Genomic DNA, 20,290 nt, shown 5'->3' with positions numbered 1-20,290 from the left:
CTAAAACAAAGCTGTTAGATGCTATGTGTTTTCATGTTTTTACTTAGCTGGAAGCATGGATTTTACATAGATTTTATAGGATGAAGCATTTGGCTACTTACCAAATGACAGCAAAAATTTACATAATCTGTACTTGAGCTAGAATATATTGTTACAATTAGCATGTGTTTGTCATAAGAAAGAATTTTTATAGTCTTTGGGAAATATAAGCAGTGTTGCATGATGCTATCTAACATAATTAATATGTTTACGTGTAATTAATACATCATAGTGGGTACAGTATATCATAATAGGGACATAGCAAGATAAGAGTTTCATGTGTGACTCCATTATTTCCAGTCACCGTGACACTGGCACTTTCCCCAGTATCATTATGCATCTGCTTTCATCAAAGATAAAGGCCTCATCAAAGATAAAGGCCTATGATAAGAGCTGACAATATAAACTCAGGACATTTCTGTGGTGTGACTTACACTGGGCTTTTAGTAGGGAGGGAAAAGAGCAGCATCTCTGTGTCACACGTCATTTCACATTAAGCACTTGCCATACCAGGCAGTACAAGATGAATTTCTGGGAAAAACCATGACCTTTTATTTTACTTTTGCTCCCAACTCTCCTTTTCCCAAAGGGGACACTGACCTACATCTTTGCCCCACAAATTAACCCACAGAATTGTTCTTATTTCAGTCTTGTTGTATGGTAGAAAAAATAATTGTTCTTTCTCCCAGAATATGCCTCGAAGGAGAGTCAGTGTTGCAGTTGTTCCTAAATTTAACTCCTTGAACATTCCTGGTCAATCACCAACAGCTTCACCTATACCTTCAATGCCAGCCCTGGTAAGGAAAACCCACATTTTAAATTTACAAGTTTTTGTCTAAGCTATTTTTGCATAGGGGCAAGCCATAGTTACTGTAGAATGAAAGCTTTTTCATTGATTTAACTTGTTTTGACTCCATCCTGAAGGGGATGGACAGAGGTAATTCCTGTTGTGTAAGGGGATATTGCAATCTACCTCCATGAATGATCCCTTTGGGAAGAGCTGAATAGGGCAAGCTGCTGATCCACAGGCACTGGACATTGGTGAGGCAATTTGCCTTTTAATCTGAAGTAATACACAGGAAAGAAATAATGAAAATAGCTGTACGCTGTAGAAGAGGAATTTCAACCAGAAACCACAGAACATGACTGGACTGCTGTTCTTCATTGCCCAAAGTCCACTGAACAGAAATAAATGTAAATAATGTACAGAAATGTACATGGTAGCAATTTAGAGGCTCTGTAATGATCTGGGGTCACTGGAGCCATCAGCCTCTGAGTTGAATTTTTTTTTTTAAACTTTAATAAATTAAATGAAACTCTAACCTGAACATAATAAACCCACACAAATGCTTTCAGAAAAACTGCAGGACATAGTCACTGTTCAGAGGTGAGCTAAGATGGGACATAACCTGAAAGTTATGGAAGTTTCTGTTAAAAATATAGGGTTATTTAAATGAGGGTTTTGCTGAGAAGCTAAATCTGTTTGTCTGTTTTACTTGTAAGAAAAGCATCTATTTGTGCAATTTATTTATTATGTACTCAGAGTCAACTGCATCGGGACCCGAGTCTGTTTGTTTGCCATGGTTTATTATGAATTATTTTTGTTTAAAATTTCCCATTGAAAACTCTAATGAATGCACCTTCTTAGGATAATAGGAGAGGAGCAACTTACTGTTAAGTGATCTATATACGAAGGAGAACATTTTCTGGGGAAAAATAAACAGGGTAGATGGAGATGTCAGAGAAAATTCTTAGTGTGCAAGTCCATTGTTTACTCTGGTTAATTGGAGCAGTGTGGAAGCATCACATTAAAGATACTTTGCTTATGAATATGGGAAGGAAACCTAAGAAGCGCACTGCCTTTGTTTTTTTATTGAACACTCATTTGAAATTAATTAATTTTAATCGGTATTTAATTATTTAGTAATGAATATTAATTAATTAATGTAATATTTATTGCTGTGTTTTACTTACAGTCTGAATCACCCAGTAATGGAAGGAGCAACCTAACATCTACTCCTGCTCTGCCAGCACTTCTAGAAAAGTGAGTTTTGTCTAGGTCATCTCAGTAACTATTAAATGATAATACTAAATGATAATTTAAAGAATCATGGTGTAGTAGTGATATTACTACTACTTATTAGAATGCTTTAAACATGCAAATTAAAAGCTTTCAACATGAATTTTATGTATTTTAGATTAGTGTTGAGGCAGGATAAAATTTATCTTATGTCCTTGTTTTACCTTGTGCTTCACTAAGAATGTAAGTATGCAACAACTGAGAAAACAAAAAAGGGAAACTACAGCACTGGCTGCTACTATTCAAAAAACTCTGCAAGATCTAGACCATCCTTTGAAATTGTGCAGAAATTCTGTGAGAAAATACAACAGCCAAAAAAATCTTATCAATATTTCACACCTAGGAAAACAAATCGTGTTACCAAGTAACAGAGGCAGAACTTGAAATTCAAGTTTGAGCCTAAGTGTGTGTGCATAGGCCAGCTGGTCTAGTAGTGTAGAATTACCCAGACCAGCAGAGTTTTGTATGTTTAAGCACTTCAAGCTTATACTCCTGGTTTGTTTAAAGTCCAAGTGAAAATAATGTTTATTGTTAATATGACTTGAGAGAAAATCCATTGCCCACAGATTAGTTCAACCCGATTGACACGTTTTAGTGCCAGGAGAAAAAGGCCTGTGAAAAGGGGTGAGATTCCAGAAGGTGAAATGGGATCCATTGTTGAGCTTATTAAACCTTGACTTTGATAGATCTGCTATGTCTCAATCACTTAAACTCTCTGTCCCAGATAAAATAAATGACAGGAGAGCACTGCAGGAAGACAGCAATATAAACCAACTTATCTTCAGGCCAAATGCTCCAAACTTTTGCTTGAGAAAAATTCTAGAAAGTCAGCACAGGAGAATACTTAAAAAGCAAATAAAAACATTTTGTTGGATTAGTACTTGACATTACTCTGTTATGTTCCTCTTATGTGGCAGGTTACAATTTCTAAGATGAGTTTTAGAAAGTTAAGGGAAATGTTTTCATGAATAGTGAATAAATGTCATGGATGAGCCAGGTAAGAAAGGCTCTTTTCTTCTTTTTTAAAGAAGAATAAAAATGATAGCTTTCTTACCTTAGAAACATAATAATTACTGTTCTTGAATCACAACATCTTGAAACTAATTTTTTTTTCTTGGTGTTCCATTTTTTTCTTTTGAAAGACAGTTCATTTCTCTCATGTACATTAAAAAAGACAAATCATGAGTCACAAAATTGCAGCATACTCAAAATACAACACATTTCTCTGATGTTATTTTCTGTCTGCTTCTTTTGTCTTGGCAGTGGGAAGTCAAATGGAGAACCTGACTGTGAAACCTCAACTTCTGTGCTGACACAGAGTGGGTTGGAAGAGATCAGTCCTGAAACTAAAGCCAAGATAGAAGAGGAAGCATATAACAAGGGGTGGGAATGTTTTTTGTGAACTAAATCTGTAAATATGTGCTACCACATGAGGACATGCATTTAATTTTAAATACAGTAGTTACGCTGTTGGTCTCACAAAATACTTCACAGAGCACATTTTGGGGCAGTTAAAAACTTTGGGATCTGTTTCTGAATGTCAGGCAAAGATTTTTGCATTATGCGAAGAGTGAGACAAATTTTGATCCTCTCCTGCAGAATCCAGCATGCCATCTGACTTTAGCATTGAATTGCATTCATTCTCCAGCAAAAAGAAGTATCTAGAGGATATTCAAAGTGATGGGGACCTATAGAGAAATGTTTGCTGGTTCCTTTACAAAAGACAGAAGTTATTCTCTGTGGAGAACCTCTTTTTTTGTTCAAAATGATAAATTCGGTATCAGCTCTAATATATCCTCTGTTCAAGAAGGGTGGCCATCTGTGTGCCTTACTCATGGTCTTCAGCTAATTTTTACTCTTGTTCAAGTGTTGCAATACTTCTACTTGTGTTTAATTACAAATAGCAAAACATAAAGTTAATTTTTCATTAAATAAGATTATGCTTATACATCCTACACTAAGAAAGAAATGTTTTATCTGATAAAGATATCAGGAAGCCTTGAAGAAGACCAAGGAACTTCAGGAACTGAAGGAAGAAGATGAAGAGACACCCAAAGAAAGTCATGAGGAACATGAAGAAAGTGAAAATGAAGAGGAGATAAAAAGTCTGAAAAGCAGGTAAGACAGTGGTGTAATATGTCCATACAAGAGAGGCCACTTTTTTCTACTTGTGGTACCCAAGCAAGTGTTTTATCCTATTCTTTTGCCATGTTTTCCTCCTGGGCAAGGACACTGAAATAACAGTATTTTCACAGAAGGTAATATTCTAACACAAGATAGTTGCAAACCACAAAACTTTTGATTTTGATATTTCAGTTAAAGCTGTATGTTGACATCAAGATGCTTCATCTTGCTGGGGTTTGGTTCTGATTTGAGGTAAAAGAATGGTCCATAAAAGTTCCTTAGATGCCAAAATGTATCCTTCTGTGAATATGTACTGCCTTATAAAAGCTGTAATTCAGGAGCACAAACTGGTGCCCTGTGTCATTCCTGTCACTGGAGTGACACTACATCCATCTGCACCCAGTGCTCTCTGTACATTCCAGAGACACTGAATGCTGGCCAAAGCAAGTAATATGTCCAATCCCAGGTTAAGACAGGGTTCCTTACCTAATCCGGAAGAATTCATTTCCATTCCATAGCCATTATAGCTATAAACATCTGTTGATTTGAGATTTCAGCCACCTTCAGAGAGCAGCCATCTCATTAGTCAAGACACTCTTGCAATCAAATGTTTGCCACATATTCCAGCGTTTAATTTAGTTGATCAAGGTATGAACAGTGCAGAATTTTGCATGTTACCAAGCTCTGAGATTTGCCAGCTGGCAGGTGGGAGAAATAGGAGTCAAGTTTACAATCTCCATCTGTCTCACAAGTATTACTCATATGGAATAGTTGGAGTTGAAATATCTGAGTGTACAGCTCTCCATAAAAGAACTTTACAGTTTGATTCTTTTTTGAAAAGGTGTTTGTATAAGGAAAAAAGATGGTGCACCACCTATGGCACCTTCCAAATTGAAAAGCTTCAGATAAAAAAATTTGATTAATATATAATAGTTTTCTTTTTTTCTTTTCATTTTACAGCAGACTTGAAGTCATTGTTAATTATTTATATATCCTGTACCCCAAACTGTGCAAACACTGGAATGTGGTGTGGCTTGTGGTGGCTGCAATTGTCATTTTTGCTGTGGTGTTGGGAATCTACCATTCCTACAACTCCTGTGATGAAAAGTCAGAGGCACCTGAAGGGAAGGCCAGCTGCTCTGCGGCCCAGCAGTATTCCTGGTGGAACTCAGGACTCCGACAGCAGCAACGCACAGAATAACAGAGGAACAGCCGTGCCTTTATGGTCCCTGAGCAAGTTTGTGTGTTAGAGCACCATGTTTAAAGGTAGTGCTTAGTTGTCCCTGTGGCTGTTCCACTGATCCCTTAGGCAAGTGAGTTACTCTGCACCACCAGGCTTGGGATCCATGGTGAGCACTCCTTGCTAAGATGCCAATCTAATAAATAATCCTGTCTGTCCTCTTATTGTAAAGGACTCATAGAAATAAAGTAGTGTTGAATCGTGGTAAGGTTGTGGCAGTAATCAGCAACCTGCAAGACATTTAAGAGAATGATTTGCACAGGACATTGACGTTTTGAAGACCATCATAAAACCCATATTTGCAGTTAATGCTTTACTTTGTATTTCCTGAATTTACTGTTGATTGTTGAAGTACTAATTGCATTTAAGTCCTTTGGGTTTAAAGAGGCTAATTCATTTCCTTGTTCATGACTATTGGGTAGAAATAGAAGCACTTCCATGGAAGAATATAATTATATTCTAAGACCAAATGCCTTGCTGCTAAAGTCATTTTATAAGAGGAATTATCTATACGATTATTTAAATGGAATGCTAAGTACATGCATAAATGTGTTTTATGATATGTTTTAAGAATGGGACCACCACTTTATTTTAAATGGGGTACTCAACAGAACCTAAAATGGGGTCTAGGTGGCACAGCTGATATCATCCAATAAGTCTGGAAACTTCTGCTATATAAGTTTCCAAAAATGAATGTATGCCACTTAGAGTCAATACTGGTTACAGCCAAAAGTGGTAGCTGCCTGGAAGGGTCCATGTGCTACCCAAGCCCAAAACACAGCAGTCTTAGACATGGGAAGCAATCTTCAATTCTTGATTGAAAAAGAAAACAAATCTCTTCAAACCTTTGTACAGAGGTGACCACACCAAGTGGACTCTGCCCTCCTGCTAACACTGGAATAGGCATTCTTTGAGATCTGCAGCAGGAACAGAGCTCTGAGAGCAACCAGAACCCAACCAGTGCCTGGATGAATCAGTCCATGGTAGCAGTGAGGCCTTAGGGGAGAGCTCACTGTGTGTTTTCAGTAGTTCATTTTCAGACTCTGATGCCAAGATCAAAACTGATCTGATACACTTCCAAAGCCAAACTCATCTTTTGCCCAGATTTTTTGCCAGTTCTGCCTATTTTGGGAGTTGTGAGTTCTTACACAAGAATGTGAAAGCCTGAAATTTTTGGACAAGCAATTTGAAAATGGTGAAGCCATTACTTGTACAAAACCCAGCACCTAGGGCTGAGACCAAAATGTGTGTCAGTGGAGGTGTGCTATTTGTACCTGCTGAGCACCACTTCTGAAGGAAGGCAAACCATGTTTGTCTTTCCATAGCTACGGCCATAGTGGCAAATCCAGTGTGACCCTCGACTGCACTCCTGTCCTGCATCCTCCTGGCATTTTCTGGTTGAGAAATGGGTCTGTTTTCCATCAGAAGGATAAGAGTGTTATGAAGTACTGTAATTTCAGTTCTGATACAGTCAATATTGTCCTGTCTTCTTTTGGTGGAAACACTGAACTTTAAGCTAACTGTCAAAGAAAATAGGTTTCTAACTCAGTCAAAAAATTAGTTCACATACATGGCACTAATAGCAAACATCCTGCTGGTGAATTTTTGTTGGCCATGTGTTTCTTAGAAGATATTTATATGGGGGAAGAAAAAAAAATTAAAAAAAAAAAAGCAGACCACTACCACATTTTTTTGGGGGGTGGGGAAGGGAGTCTATAAGCAATTAGAAAGGTTTATTTTTTATTTTAAAGTATATATATTGAGGAATAGTGTGCTTAAGGAAGTTCAAAAAGGATAACGGGGAAGTGTGATTTGGTCTAAAATTGCAATTGGTAAAGAATAAGGGGAAAGTTTCTTGCAAATTACTTGGAATCTGGTTCAGTTAGAATTTCTGACTGTGAAGAACTACTGTGACCTTCCATGTACTTTCAGTATTTGAAGAAACTTGTCAGTTGTTTCTTGAATACTTTACTAAAATCAACTTCTTTAACTTAATATTCTTTACAAATAACATTGGTAACATAATAAAACATTAAAATTGAAAGTAAACTCTCCTAAATATTCAGATTTTTCTATGCCAAAAATTATGGCACATATTTATGTGATTGTGGAAATGTTGGGCTGCACTGAAGAAAAATAATTAACAGTGCTTATAATTGAATTAATTTGTTTTTATTTACATCTGCACTGTTGTGAGTCCAACAACTTATTTTAAATACACATGGAAAGTTATTGATATCAACAGGACTCTCTAATTACTTAATGTTAAGCACGTGAAAAGGTTTTTTTGGTCAGTAGGTGAGTGAGGTCTCCATCCTCTCTTAAAATCCAGCACACTGGCTTTTTGTGGAATTAGTGCAAAGGGACAATTCCCATAAGTAGTTGTACTGATTTGAGCTGAACTACTTGCATGTCTGAGGTAAGTATAATTTAGCCACAAATGAACTGAAAGAGGGAAGAGATTTTAATGAGGGTGCAAAAATGAAGATAAAGTTTACTTAAAAAAAAATATTCTTTTTATAACTACTTTGAGCAAACTGTCCACTAAAAATAACAAACCACAATGACTAACAGCACACTGAATAGCTATGCTTATATTTTTCAGTTATTTAATTAAAACACCTTTTGTTTAATAGGAAACTAGATTAAGCTCAAAACCTTTTCTAACTATAATTTTATCTGTTGGATATTAGTTTGCTTTATCTGGAAAAAAAAAAGCCGAACAACCTCTTCTGTGTTCAAAGATCACATCAGATAACAAGAAACAGACCTATTATTTATGCTGTCAACACTGAAATAGTTTCTGGAGGTGCAATATTTATTTTTCTGCTTTAACAAGACACATTTATGGTTTCTTCACAGCACAAATGTTTCTAGCAAGAGGAATTTCAAAAGGGCACTATTTTTGTGTATCATATTTAAATTTGTAATATTGTAAGATTTTGCACAAGTGTGCTGGTATTGTACTGTATAGTATCACATACTTGAGTTTTGAAATAAAATTATGGCTTCAAAGTCCTCAGTGTTTTTACCTTAAAGATTTGGGATGCTCTGTCTGCATATTGATGGCTGGGTCCTCATGAAATAAGTCCTGCCCTCTCTACACTGTTACATGTTCCAAGGATCTTGCTCTTAGTCTTCCAGTTCTTCAGGAAAATGGTACAGAAAAGGAGAACAAACTCCTGTGTCAATGGAGAAAGTGTTTGGAAGCAGGATCATCCCTGCCATGCCCTAGAAACCAGCTGAGAGAGGAAGCTGAAATATCCTGGGAAGAGTTTCACTCCTGCATCGGAGGGAGGCCACGTGTCCCAGAGGAGGCTGAACATGGGAGATGCAAGGGAAATCTGTAGCCCAAGGATGCTGGGTGAAAGGTCAGGAGTCTTTATTTGCTCTGTGCACTTGGGAGGTCTGGGAAGCCTGCGTCTGGTGGGGAGCACACTTGCCTGACAGTGGGTAGGAGTCAGTCCTCAAGTTCTGAATCTCTGATGGTCCTCCCAGGGAGAAACTCTGGGACATCAACAACCTGGAAAGGAATTACTGTTTCCATGGAAAGACCGTGATATTTGTATTTTTTCCATTTCCAACAATGTTTTTGTTTCCTCTACTGTTGTTCAGGTTTCAAGGTTCCTTTTGAAATTATTGTAGAGAACAGTTACATGTGTTCTGCCTTATCAAAAGTTTTATGTTTACCAATCCTCATCAGCATTTTAAAACATGCTGACATAGAAGGTTTAGAATTTTTCATGTAGGTTACGATAAGTATTTAGGTCAAAGACTAATTAATCATTCAGTATAGGTCTGCTTTTTTTTTTACCACACTGATTATGAAGAAGACACACCAAAAGGTTAAGGACCTTTTGTACTGTTACAGTCCAGATAAGTGATCTTCCACGCAGTTTCGGAGCAGCTGAACTATAAAAAGGAAGAAACACACAAAGACCAAAGTTACTTCAGTCTTGCTTCATCATTCTAAAATTCTGTTCTCCCTCTCCTAATCTGGAGGACCTTCTGAAGGAGTTCATATTGTTTGGTGTTGCAAAGGTGTTTATCTCATTTTTACAGCTAAAAATCCTGCTAAACATCAAGAGTTTGACTAAAGAACTTTGCCACGGCACAAATTGTTAAGATCTGGCAGGACAAGGAACATGCAATTTTAAAATGTCAGAAACCCAGCTATTTATTAGTTTTCATAGTAGGAAATACTTAGTTCAATGTAAGCATTTTCAATGGAAATATTTTGTTTAATGTTCTTAGTATTTTACAGCCACAGTCTATAGTCCATGAGAGCTACAGAATAACTAATAATTAGTTTCTGCTTCTACCTTGTAAATGCCAGTGAATCCTCTTACAGCCTTCTTCAGGTGAGAGCTAAGTGTACTTACAGTATCTGACTTTGCCATGGCTTTGTAGAGGCAGGTAAGTACAGCACAACAAGGGAGGGAACAGAAATTGGAGCTAGAACTTGTCTAAAGATCTCATTGAGTTTTCCCAAATTCAGTTCCAAACTACAGCCCAAACACAACCCAGTTTTCATTTCATCATTGCTAATGGAGACATGATCTCGCTGATCCCCAGCATTCTCTTCAGGCCCTGTGTTACAGAGCACCATGTAATAGCCTTGTTACATGCTCCTGCAGGAGATGTGCCTGTGCCCCATTAAAAGTTAATGCTATCTCATATATTGACTGGAGACATTCTAAATGCAAACCACAGTTTATAGAGGTAGCTTTACACTGTTACACTTGTGTTTATAGGACTCTGAAAACAGCCTGGAGACACTGGACATCTAAAAGTTTGCTGAATCACAAGTTGAACACGATGTCAGAAAGTCATACTGTTGGAAAAATAAAAAGACTGCAGATAAAGCAGGTAAATTGCAGGTAAAGCAATTTATCAATTAGTCTTGGCGTTGGCAAGGCATTAAATGGAGCAAGAGAGTGAGACAGCAGGGGTTTTTTAGCTGTAAGAAAATTGGTAGCAGAGGCATAACTCTTTAAAAACATAAAATTGTTTGCTCCCTTATGTTTTGCAACTATCTTCCATGTCCATTGCCAGCAGAAAAAGCAGTAATAGGTTTGTACCAGGGGATGGCTAAGTCAGGTTAGTGTTGGGAACACCTTTGAACTGTAAAGAGCAGTGAGGCACTGAACAAGAGCATTAGAGGAAGTGTTAGGAATCTGTCACTGGAAATCTTTGTGAACAGGTTAGACAAACATCAGTCAGGAATGACGTAGATACAGCAGACATGACTGACACTAAAGGAATCAGCCCATCCCTTGAACTCCATTGCTGCTTTGTGTTTATTGGAACCTCTGGGAAAAAAAATCTGCTAAGACTTCTTGAAAGTTTTAAAATGATGGCTATGGAGGACCATTTGTGTTTTGAATCAATCCAAGGGAATCACTGTTTGTTGAAATGTCACAAAAGGCAGCAGTGATGGCACTGGCTGCAACCTCTGTACCTATGGTCTCAAAAGGAATCCCATTTACAGTAGTGTATCTGCAAATCTCTTAAATGAGTTTCATATTACCTCTGTGTTATGGGAACTACTTTTGCATTGGAACTCTAAGGAAAAAAAAGTAAAACTTACTCCATCAAGACAAATAGGACAATGGGGAATGGATGCCCTTCCAGTTCCAATAAAAAAGAAAAATCTTGTGTGGCATATTGTGATACGATAGAAGATTTTTTTTTTTATTTACCAGATGGGAATAATGATCTGTACATCAGTAAAACAGGAAAAAACAGCAAAAGAAAACCTTCTTTCGAAGTGTTTACTGACTTAGCAGTATAACAGCCTTATCTCCCTTCCTCAGCCGTGCTTGTGAATCAGCAGCAGTGACATTTTCCAGCAATCCCACATGAAAGCCAGTGGAAAGGGTGATGAGGGATTTCCGCTCTGTGACCTCGCCCTGCAGTGGGACAGCCACCACGCTGGCTCTGGCATTCTTTCTATGAAGCACTGCAGTGACAGCTGAAGTTGCTTTCCAGAAGTCATCTCATCATCTGACAGCATCCAATACCTTAACTTTCCTTAGTATAGGAGACAAGCTACTTTCAATTTCCTACTTTTCTGAGTTTTCCAAGCTGGTGGCAATGGCAAATTATCTTGGAGTTACCTCAGCAGTGTCTTTCATCTGGGTTATGACATTCCTGGCTCAAAATTACTTTGTAACAGGTATGTAAACTTCCACTTTTTAAAGTCTTGAAAAAAGTAGCCGGATTTACAAACAAAAACGTGGGGAAGGAGCATGTGTAAATGTGTCTGGCAAAGGAAGCCACAGGGTTTTGAGAATACAGTGCAACAAAAACTGGCATCTAGGGAAACTTTCATTGTTGGTCTAATTCAATTGCTGAAAATGCTAAAGCCTTTGAATCTAAATGCCACAGCACTGCTTATTTTAAAGATCTGGTATTGCATTTAGGATGAAGCTCAGATCTATTGAAATGTAACTTTATTTTGTATCATTTTAAATACCAGAGCAAAACATGACACCAGTTCTCTTTAAAATTCCATTATTAACTTGACAGAATCCATCCTTACTGCAGTAGCTGCTGGGATATCTGCAGAAGCTCAGTGCACACCAGAAGCTTCCACATGCTTCGCTGTTTTTCAATGATTTAATGCTTGTTCTATTTATGCTAAAAAACATATACAGTTATTGCAGACAATTGATTTTCTCAGCTCCTGAAAGGCTTCTGGAGTGAGTGAATTAGATGCTCAAGTCATGTTGAAATTCCATAGGACTGGAGTACCTAACAACAGTAGTGTCCTCCAGCAAAACCAACACTGCACAAGCTTGAGGAAGTACCCTTCCTTGGGGCACCTTCTCATGCACCCTCATGGCTCCAAGAGCTCCAGCTGAGCTCAGGGCTGATCTCCAGATGTGTCTTAGAGCTGTTTTGGGGCATGTCCTGTCCCCTCCTGTAGTGATTTGCTGTCTGGGCTTCACATATGGACTCTGGCTTGTAACCTTGTCTGCAGGATAGACTTCAGGCATGTGTAGAACCATCTCCTGCTGTTCCCAAATGGACTTTCTGGATGTCTGACTCATTGTCTTGCTCTCTGGGTGGTAGTGAAACCTGCCACCATCACCACTGTGGTGCTGCTGAGGTGCTGTGGGACTGTGCCTGTCACCCTCTGCTCCTGGCCCTCTTCCTTGTGGAGCAGCCTCATGCTTGCTGCTCCCTGACACCAGCAGCCAAAGGGAACTCTAATAAATCAGAGTGAAGGTTAGACACAAGGCAAAGGGAGAAAAACAGCTCCCCCCCACCAAATAAAAACCAAAAAGGGAACTAATGCACGTGAAGGCCAACATCCACAGCTTACAAAAACTGAACAATTTTCTCCCTGTTCTATGACAATTTTGTCTTGCTCTGAGATTTTTCTGTCTAGGTTTTCTCATTTATTTCAGTTACGAAATTTTTAACCCAAGACCAAAATACTGAGCAGAATGTGCCAGAACTACATTACCTAAATAGAGCAGAGTTAAAGTACAGCTGTATGCAGCTCATGGACCAAAAAGGATAATGTACTTCTAAAGGATTATTCTGCCTCCTGTACAAACTCAGTCATCTTTAGAACAGAGTTCAGAGGTGATTTAATGAGCTGTGTGGAGACTTGAATAGGATACTGTTCTCTTTTTGGATTCCTTCCTCACAGTGTGAAATTCATAACTTTTACAAAATGTATCAATAATTCACTGTTTTGTTTTAAAAGGCTTAGCAAATTTTAAGACACAACTTCGGTCCATATCCTAGAGTCACTTTTCTTGTAATTTGCAACCTAAGTTTCTGGCACTGAATTTCTGTATTATGCTGTGTATCTATCCTGCAGTACACACGTGACAATATTTGTCCTGTAATTGAATGACTAATGAGTGTAGCAGTTCACAAGTACCTAGGTAATTTTCTAAGATTTCATTAAATCCCTTTCAGTCAGCTGCTCAGCTTTATTTGAAATTTGTAAAGTTAATCATTGAGAAACTTCCTTTCTCAACATTACATTTTTTAAAAGTTGTGTTGCCTCAAATCTGAAAGTAGGAAAATAGACTAAAGAAGGTAGACTTGAAGTCCTTGCTAACAGCACACACACCTTCATTGAGCACCAGGGCTTCTCTGCATCCCCCTGCAATGTGTCTGGGCTTGACTTATGCTCAGCTCAGGGTTGGATGCAGCCAGTTTGTCTGAGGGGACTCCTTAAGGGTTCAGTGGCTTTCCCTCTCTGCTGAGATAAAGCCACCTGATTCAAAGATTGCTCTTCCAAATATTTAAACTAAATGTAAGGACAGCAGAGAGGCATCATTTTCCAAAGCCATTTCCAGCCCAGCACATCCAGAGGGAGCAGGAGCTAAAAGCCTGTCTGGTTTCTTAGCACTCCACACAAGCTTAGTCACCTTTATCCCCTTCTCATCACAAGAGTAGCTTAGCTGCCCGTTCTGTTTTCATTCACAAAATTCAGTTTAATTTGTGTTGTTAAGAAGTCATGGGGTGGATATGGAGGCATCACTTCATCCTGCCTTGAGAGTTTATGGACTGCCTGTATTGAAGCACAGATTTTATGAAATACACCTAGTAAATACAGTCTGACAAACATACTGAGCAAGGAAGTAACACCTGTGGCTGGTGATTATCTGACATGTCTGCAATGAAATGCTGAAACGTTTCATTTGACAGGGCAATTACTGCATGTGACTCCAAAAGAATCTTTTTTTTCCCCCAGTAAATGCTCCCAGTAAAATATGGAGGCAAAAGAGTAATACCCTTTCTCCTTATTTGTGCCGAATCCTGAATTTTGTCCTCTTCCCTTAACACAGATGAGAAAGAAGAGCAGGTGTAACCTGAGCTATGCACTTGCTGGTGCAGGTGGCACAAAGAGTGTGCCAGCTGTGGCTATTTAAAAAGCTGGATGAAAAAGTGTTAAATTCACCAGGCCTATCTCCTCTTTTCCTGCTCCCTGCCAAACACAGTAAATGGAATACTTGACAGTGGCTGAGGGATGGAAGCATCATGCAAAGCTAGGGGAAAAAAGGAAAAAATACTTTAGGAGGAATAAGGAATATCAGAAATGATTAAATATTTTTATTTTCTTATTGGTATATTAATTTCATGAAAAATATGTGTAACTCCTTTGCTGTTATATACCTTACCATCTCAATAAGAAGGGTCTAATAACAGTATCAATGCCTTAGTGCAACAGCTAGCTTTAATTTATTTTAAAAAAAGAAAGAAAAAGGGCTGGATCTAGTCTAATGACAGTCAAACCACTTGAAATCCCAGACTACTGTGTTTAAAAAATACATTCTAATTTTAAAATACATCTTTTATACTAGAAATTAGTTTTCTGCTATTCTCAAGCTAGAAACTTTAAAAAATGTTAAATTCAGTTGATTTTAAATTCTTCATGAGGAATAAATATTAATATTCAAATACTAACCTTGACTTTTTCATGGCTTAATTACAGGTTCCATTAATTCACCTTGCAGGATCAAGGGTATAGGAATTTATCTTGATCAGAAAGTAAATTTCTCGGAAGCAAGTCATGGATGTAATCAATTCAACCTAGAGTTGGCAAGTAAAATACAAGTGGAAGAGGCTTTGAAACATGGCTTTGAAACATGCAAGTATGTGCCATCAGTTAGTGGCCCACTGCCTTTAGTGAACACCTTCACACAGAGCTGAGGCTGGTGACAAATCTCACAGTAAAAGCACTGATTCTTTTTATTGTAGCTTTGGATGGGTGAAAGATGGGTTTGCTGTTATTTCTCGGATAACATCCAACCAGAAATGTGGTAAGGGAAAAACTGGAGTAGTACAATGGAATGCTGGCAAGGATAAAACATTTCACCTCTACTGCTTCAATTCCTCAGGTATGTAAGCAAGACAGCTTCATTTTCTGTGTGTTTTGGATCATATTATAATTTTTAAATCTGCATGGAAAAAATCATAGAAGTGAGAATTTCCTATAATTTGTTGACCCTTTCCCCCAGTCTTAAACATTGTCAAGCTGTTCTTAGCTCAGAAACTTACAAGAAATGCAAAAGGTGAATTCAGTTAATTCAAATTAATAATGTGGTGCTGTCATTAAAGCTCTTGAGGAAGAGTTGTTTTTACCATTACTTAATGTTGACACAATGCTTTTAACATGTTTTGATTATTTGGGCATGATAATTTAAAAGAGAGTGATTGAATCTTTAGCCAGGGTATCTGTGTGTGGTGTGTCTACTCTTACAAAAAGGCTAAGAGTGGGGTACTTCAGGAAAATTGGATTTTATTTTTTTTTATATAAAGGGAGGTCTATCCATTAAGTCAAATGAAATTATAAGCCAGAATTGCCAAGAGACCATAAAATTAATTAGATTCCTAATCAGTAAAATCAACAGCTCTTCTAATTTGCATCACCCTAGGTGTGAAAAAACCTGCCCTTCCCATCACTGGCTATTTACAGACTGAAGTCCAACAGTAGAGCTTGATATAAGTTAGATCTCAGCACAACAGATCAATATTGTTTCCTAATGGCTTCTGTGGTATTATCTAAAAATAAATAACTAGAGATGTTGTGTCCCATCTCTATAGTTATTACATGACAAATATCCCAATAAGTAGACAAAATAAAGGATAATTTCATTCTTTATAATCAGTTCCTAGACTTTGCCAGTGAGTTTTAGATAACAAGAGCAAGAGGATATGTTAAAACCCTGAAAGTTTTCAGGAACACTGTGTGAACAAGGGTTGGAAAGCAGAAGAAAGCTGGAAATGCAAAGACCTGAGATCCTGCCGAGTGACTGTGAACAGTGGAGGCTCCAAAGAGACTGAGGATAAAGCTGTAGTGAGAAGGCCTATGCCACATGGTGATTCACTGCATGAAATGTGTTACTCTGCATTGAAAGTGTTGGGTAGATTGGGTAATGCTACAAAGGCAGCAAGTAACTCCAAATGATTTGCTTTGTTTTGCTTTAATTAAAAGAAAATAAATACATATATGCTGTTAGAGTATGTGAAGAAAGTTTAGCTTGCTCAATGGTTAGAAAACCATTTAATGTATACTTCACATTCTGCAGCCCTTTATCTTAATTTCCAAACTGTTGCCCGTTCTAGGCATTTCTTTCCGTTTCATTCCAAAATATTTGGCAAAAGCTCATTTTTTCAATTTTCTTGTGCCCAAAAACTTGCCAAAAGCTCTTGAAAAACCATAGTGGAAAAAGTGTCAAGCCCCTGCCCTTTGGCATTTCATCCTGTAAAGGTGACTGCGTCATCAGACTCCCCATGGGGATTCACTTGGAAAACAGCACATAGATCTTTTCCCTGTTATTTATGTTAACCTGGTTGTTACTTTAGTGAAATTTTTATAGCTTTACATAATACAGAATTTCACTAGCAAAGTAGAATTTTCACATTTTCATAGGAGCCTGATTCAGAGCTTAGCTCTTCCAATTCCATATAAAACTTCACTTGCACCTACATTTTTATATAGACAACATCTGCTTCTATTAAATGACTTAATTTCTTGAAATTGCTTACTTTTTCTTCAAACCTGAAGTTTTTTACTTCCCATTCTCTCCTCTCCACTTACAATCAATTTTTTTTATTACTGGTGCCTGATTTATTTGAAACATTTATGGGCTACATTATTTTACAGGAAATCAAATTAATTTTCCAAGTATCAACAGTACATGCATATATTTTGAACATATATATAATATAATTGAAGTATTTTTGAATATTGGATCTGCAGGTCAGCTGCTCCCTGCTCTGTGGGAGGCTATACTGTTGGGTTTTATGTGCAGTATTACTCTAAGTAGTTTTCATGAGGGATATAGTCATTGCTTTGGAATCATAAAATGAGTGCCATGGTTGCTCAAAGGAGCGTGAAACTATGTGAGTAATGATAAAAGCTGTAAATCTAGGTTGTACCCACATATCTGAAATAGGATATATTTGCCTGGTTTGGGTAAAGCTTTTGTGAACAAAAAAATAAAAATTTCCAGAAGGGAAAGACTGAGGAACAATTTCAATAAATGTGTGTGCAGTAAGTACAAAACTGGCATCCAACACAACTTTTATGTATTTCTTTTTCCCTGCTGCAGATGTCCAGATTAATTCATGTCAACCAGACCCAACTACAACCACACTTCCTTTATCAACTGCATCAAGGGACTTAACTTCATATTCTGCCTCTGATTTGACTGAGAACATCACAGCAGTGTCTGCTGAGACTGTGGCTGAGCCAGAACAATTCCTGAGAAAGAGATTTCGTGTGGTGTGCGTGACTGAAACGTTCTTACCAACAGAGGAGCCCACCACACCAGTGCTAGAGGAGCACTTCCCCACTGACTCTCCCAAGCACACTCCTCACCTGGCCTTTAAGAATGATGCTGTTGTTTTTGGAGGTAAAGGCCTTATGTGGTAGTTATTTAATGAAAAGAGCTATTATATAAAAGTCAGTGGTCAAACTGTTCACTGCTATTTTTGTTTGCTGCTCCACCATCCATTTGAACCTGGAGGCAGAATAGGAGTTTTTTGGTTTTGCAGAACCAGGCTTATAGGGCAGAGGATTTAAAAATAGTTTTTAAGGAGAACTAAGATCTGGTTTTATACTTTATGATAAGTTTTAATGTGAAATTGTGTAAATTCTTTCTGGTTAATGTGATTTGAAGTAAAAACATTTCAGAAAAAATCTTGGCAAACACTCTCAGTGTAATGGAAAATTCACCAGGCTTTTAAAACCAAAAGAAGCCAAGAAAGTTTGAAGGAGAATTGTTCTTGAGATAAGAGATGTGAGTAAGCACTCCTAATGCACAGCAGTGGAGAAACAGACCAAATATGAGGAAAGGCATGCTAACTGTAAGGATAGTTAATAACAAGAATGTGTTCTCCAAGCAGGTTGTAAAAGCCCTCCAGTGAGCAGATAAGACAAATATCTGTCAGGGATGGCCTAAACACCAGTTTTAGGCTATCCTGAAAGAAATGAGCAGGAGTAACTTAGCTTTTGACCTTCCTACTATTCTATTCCTTAGTTCATGTGTATGTACTCTTATAAGAGGCTGGTTTTAGAAGAATCCAGATTTTTGCTCTTATGCCTTCAGGACATCAGCTTTAAGTATGTAAATAAAAACCCTGTGCTTATATCACTTTTATCTCCAGGCATCCCCACTGCACTTCTTGTACTGGCAATCATCTTCTTCATTATTTCTGTTGTTCTAGCAGTCTGTTATATCAAAAAGTAAGTTGCCTTTTTTTTTTCCTCTCTCTTGGAGTGACATAACTCCTAGAGTGCTATCACTGAATATTTAAAATATATACTAAAGAACAGAGAAGTAGTGATGATAACATAATAGTGTTGCACAAATTTAAAAAATCTTAAACCTTGTTTTTATGCAGATAAGTTTCTTGTTGCTGTTGCCACTCCCTCTTTTAGAAAAGGAACACAAAAAAATATTGCCTGCTTTTAATTGGTCAGTCATGCCTAGTGTTAAACATTTCCAATTGTGTTAAAATAGCAACATTGAAATGTGCATCAGTTCATACATAAACCAATTTTATCCTTTTTTTTTTCTATGTCACACTCAAGGTGAAAGTTTTTATTATTGCACTATGATTTTGCTCAGAAAAAAATAATTTTTGAACTCATTTGTCAGACTTAAAGACCTTCAACACAGTGCATCATTAAATGCTACTAAAAAGTGTGCAGTTCTCACAACCTAGCCCAGGCAGCTTTATCATTGTGTACCACAAATCTTGAATATACATTGTCTGTTTTTTTAAAAAAATACCAAAATATTTATTTAGAAAGCACACTGCCGGAAAAAGCACAATGATCTAGCATGCCACTATCCTCTGAGAGACTTCTTCTTGAGTATGGTAATTCAATTCTAGTTGTTTGAGTGATGCTACCAAATTGTCAGTATTTCTGCTTTACTATCTTTTTTTCTTTTTGAAGGTACAAGAAAACCTTACCATTTTTAAACAAGAATCAGCAAAAAGAAACAGTTGTAACTACTGCTCTCAAAGAGACAAAACCAAATGACCAAACACCTGAGAAGGAAACACAGAATAATGGAAATAAGGTAGAAGAGTGTAAAACTAAGCCTGAGGCCACAGTAAAATGTCTAGAAGCAGAAGTTTAAAGGAAAGAATGTACAGTTCTTGATGGAAGTATAAAATAAAGCACACAGAACTTAGCAGTGCTTTTACACATAAGTGATTGTAAATACTCATATTTTCTCTGTCTTTAACATATGAAACTTTGGTTTTTTATTAAGTACATCTTTGGCAACAGATATTCTTGCAGAAGAACATGGTATTGTATTTACTTGAAATAAATTCTACAAATCCATATTACAGCTCATTCATCTTTAATAATGAAGCAATTAGGAATATGCTATTAACAGCATGCGCTACATTAACTATTTGCATGAAATTTAGATCAATATATAACAAAAAGGTTTTTATATCTGGCTGGAGGATGTCTGCTAGCCTAATGCCTAAAATAAAAACTGGCACTGTAGTTCTTCCTCATGTAGATTAGCTTATTTCCATTCAGTAGTTGCATGCTGCTTTAAAATGTCTGTTTACAAACAGAAGAAACAGTTCTGTTTACAAGGGAGTAAAATCTCAAAGGATTAGCCCACTGTCATTCAAATGCCCAAAGAAGGGTACAAAGATGCTGATGTGTCTATGTATATATATACACGGCAATTAATAACTTACTTAGATACCTTCATTGTATCATAATTTACTGTTTTATTTATTGAAACCATTGTCATTCTTTCACATGAGATATTTGACAGAGGGGGACAAAAAAATCC

General features: G+C 37.3%; 2 protein-coding genes across 2 annotated transcripts in view; both read left to right on the top strand.

Moving 5' to 3' along the window:
* IRAG1 (inositol 1,4,5-triphosphate receptor associated 1) overlaps positions 1-8,375 on the top strand; it is a 29,465-nt gene extending 21,090 nt beyond the window's left edge. Inside the window, exons 14-18 of the mRNA XM_084207055.1 lie at positions 688-836; positions 2,016-2,083; positions 3,383-3,502; positions 4,106-4,237; positions 5,204-8,375. Coding sequence (XP_084063181.1) covers positions 688-836; positions 2,016-2,083; positions 3,383-3,502; positions 4,106-4,237; positions 5,204-5,444 — 710 coding nt within the window. The 3' untranslated portion in view covers positions 5,445-8,375. The remainder of the gene's footprint in view (positions 1-687; positions 837-2,015; positions 2,084-3,382; positions 3,503-4,105; positions 4,238-5,203) is intronic.
* Positions 8,376-11,579: 3,204 nt separating this feature from the next.
* LYVE1 (lymphatic vessel endothelial hyaluronan receptor 1) lies at positions 11,580-20,290 on the top strand (the record flags this gene model as incomplete). Its single annotated transcript, XM_084207642.1, has 6 exons — positions 11,580-11,661; positions 14,947-15,106; positions 15,213-15,352; positions 17,570-17,872; positions 18,627-18,705; positions 19,423-20,290. The coding sequence occupies 6 exons, from the start codon at positions 11,580-11,582 to the stop codon at positions 19,607-19,609; spliced, it is 951 nt and encodes a 316-aa protein (XP_084063768.1). The 3' UTR covers positions 19,610-20,290.

Source organism: Fringilla coelebs (assembly GCF_963513975.1).
Source record: "Fringilla coelebs genome assembly, chromosome: 6".
In the NCBI taxonomy this organism is placed as follows: Eukaryota; Metazoa; Chordata; class Aves; order Passeriformes; family Fringillidae; genus Fringilla; species Fringilla coelebs.
This window is presented reverse-complemented; position numbering and strand designations above follow the sequence as displayed.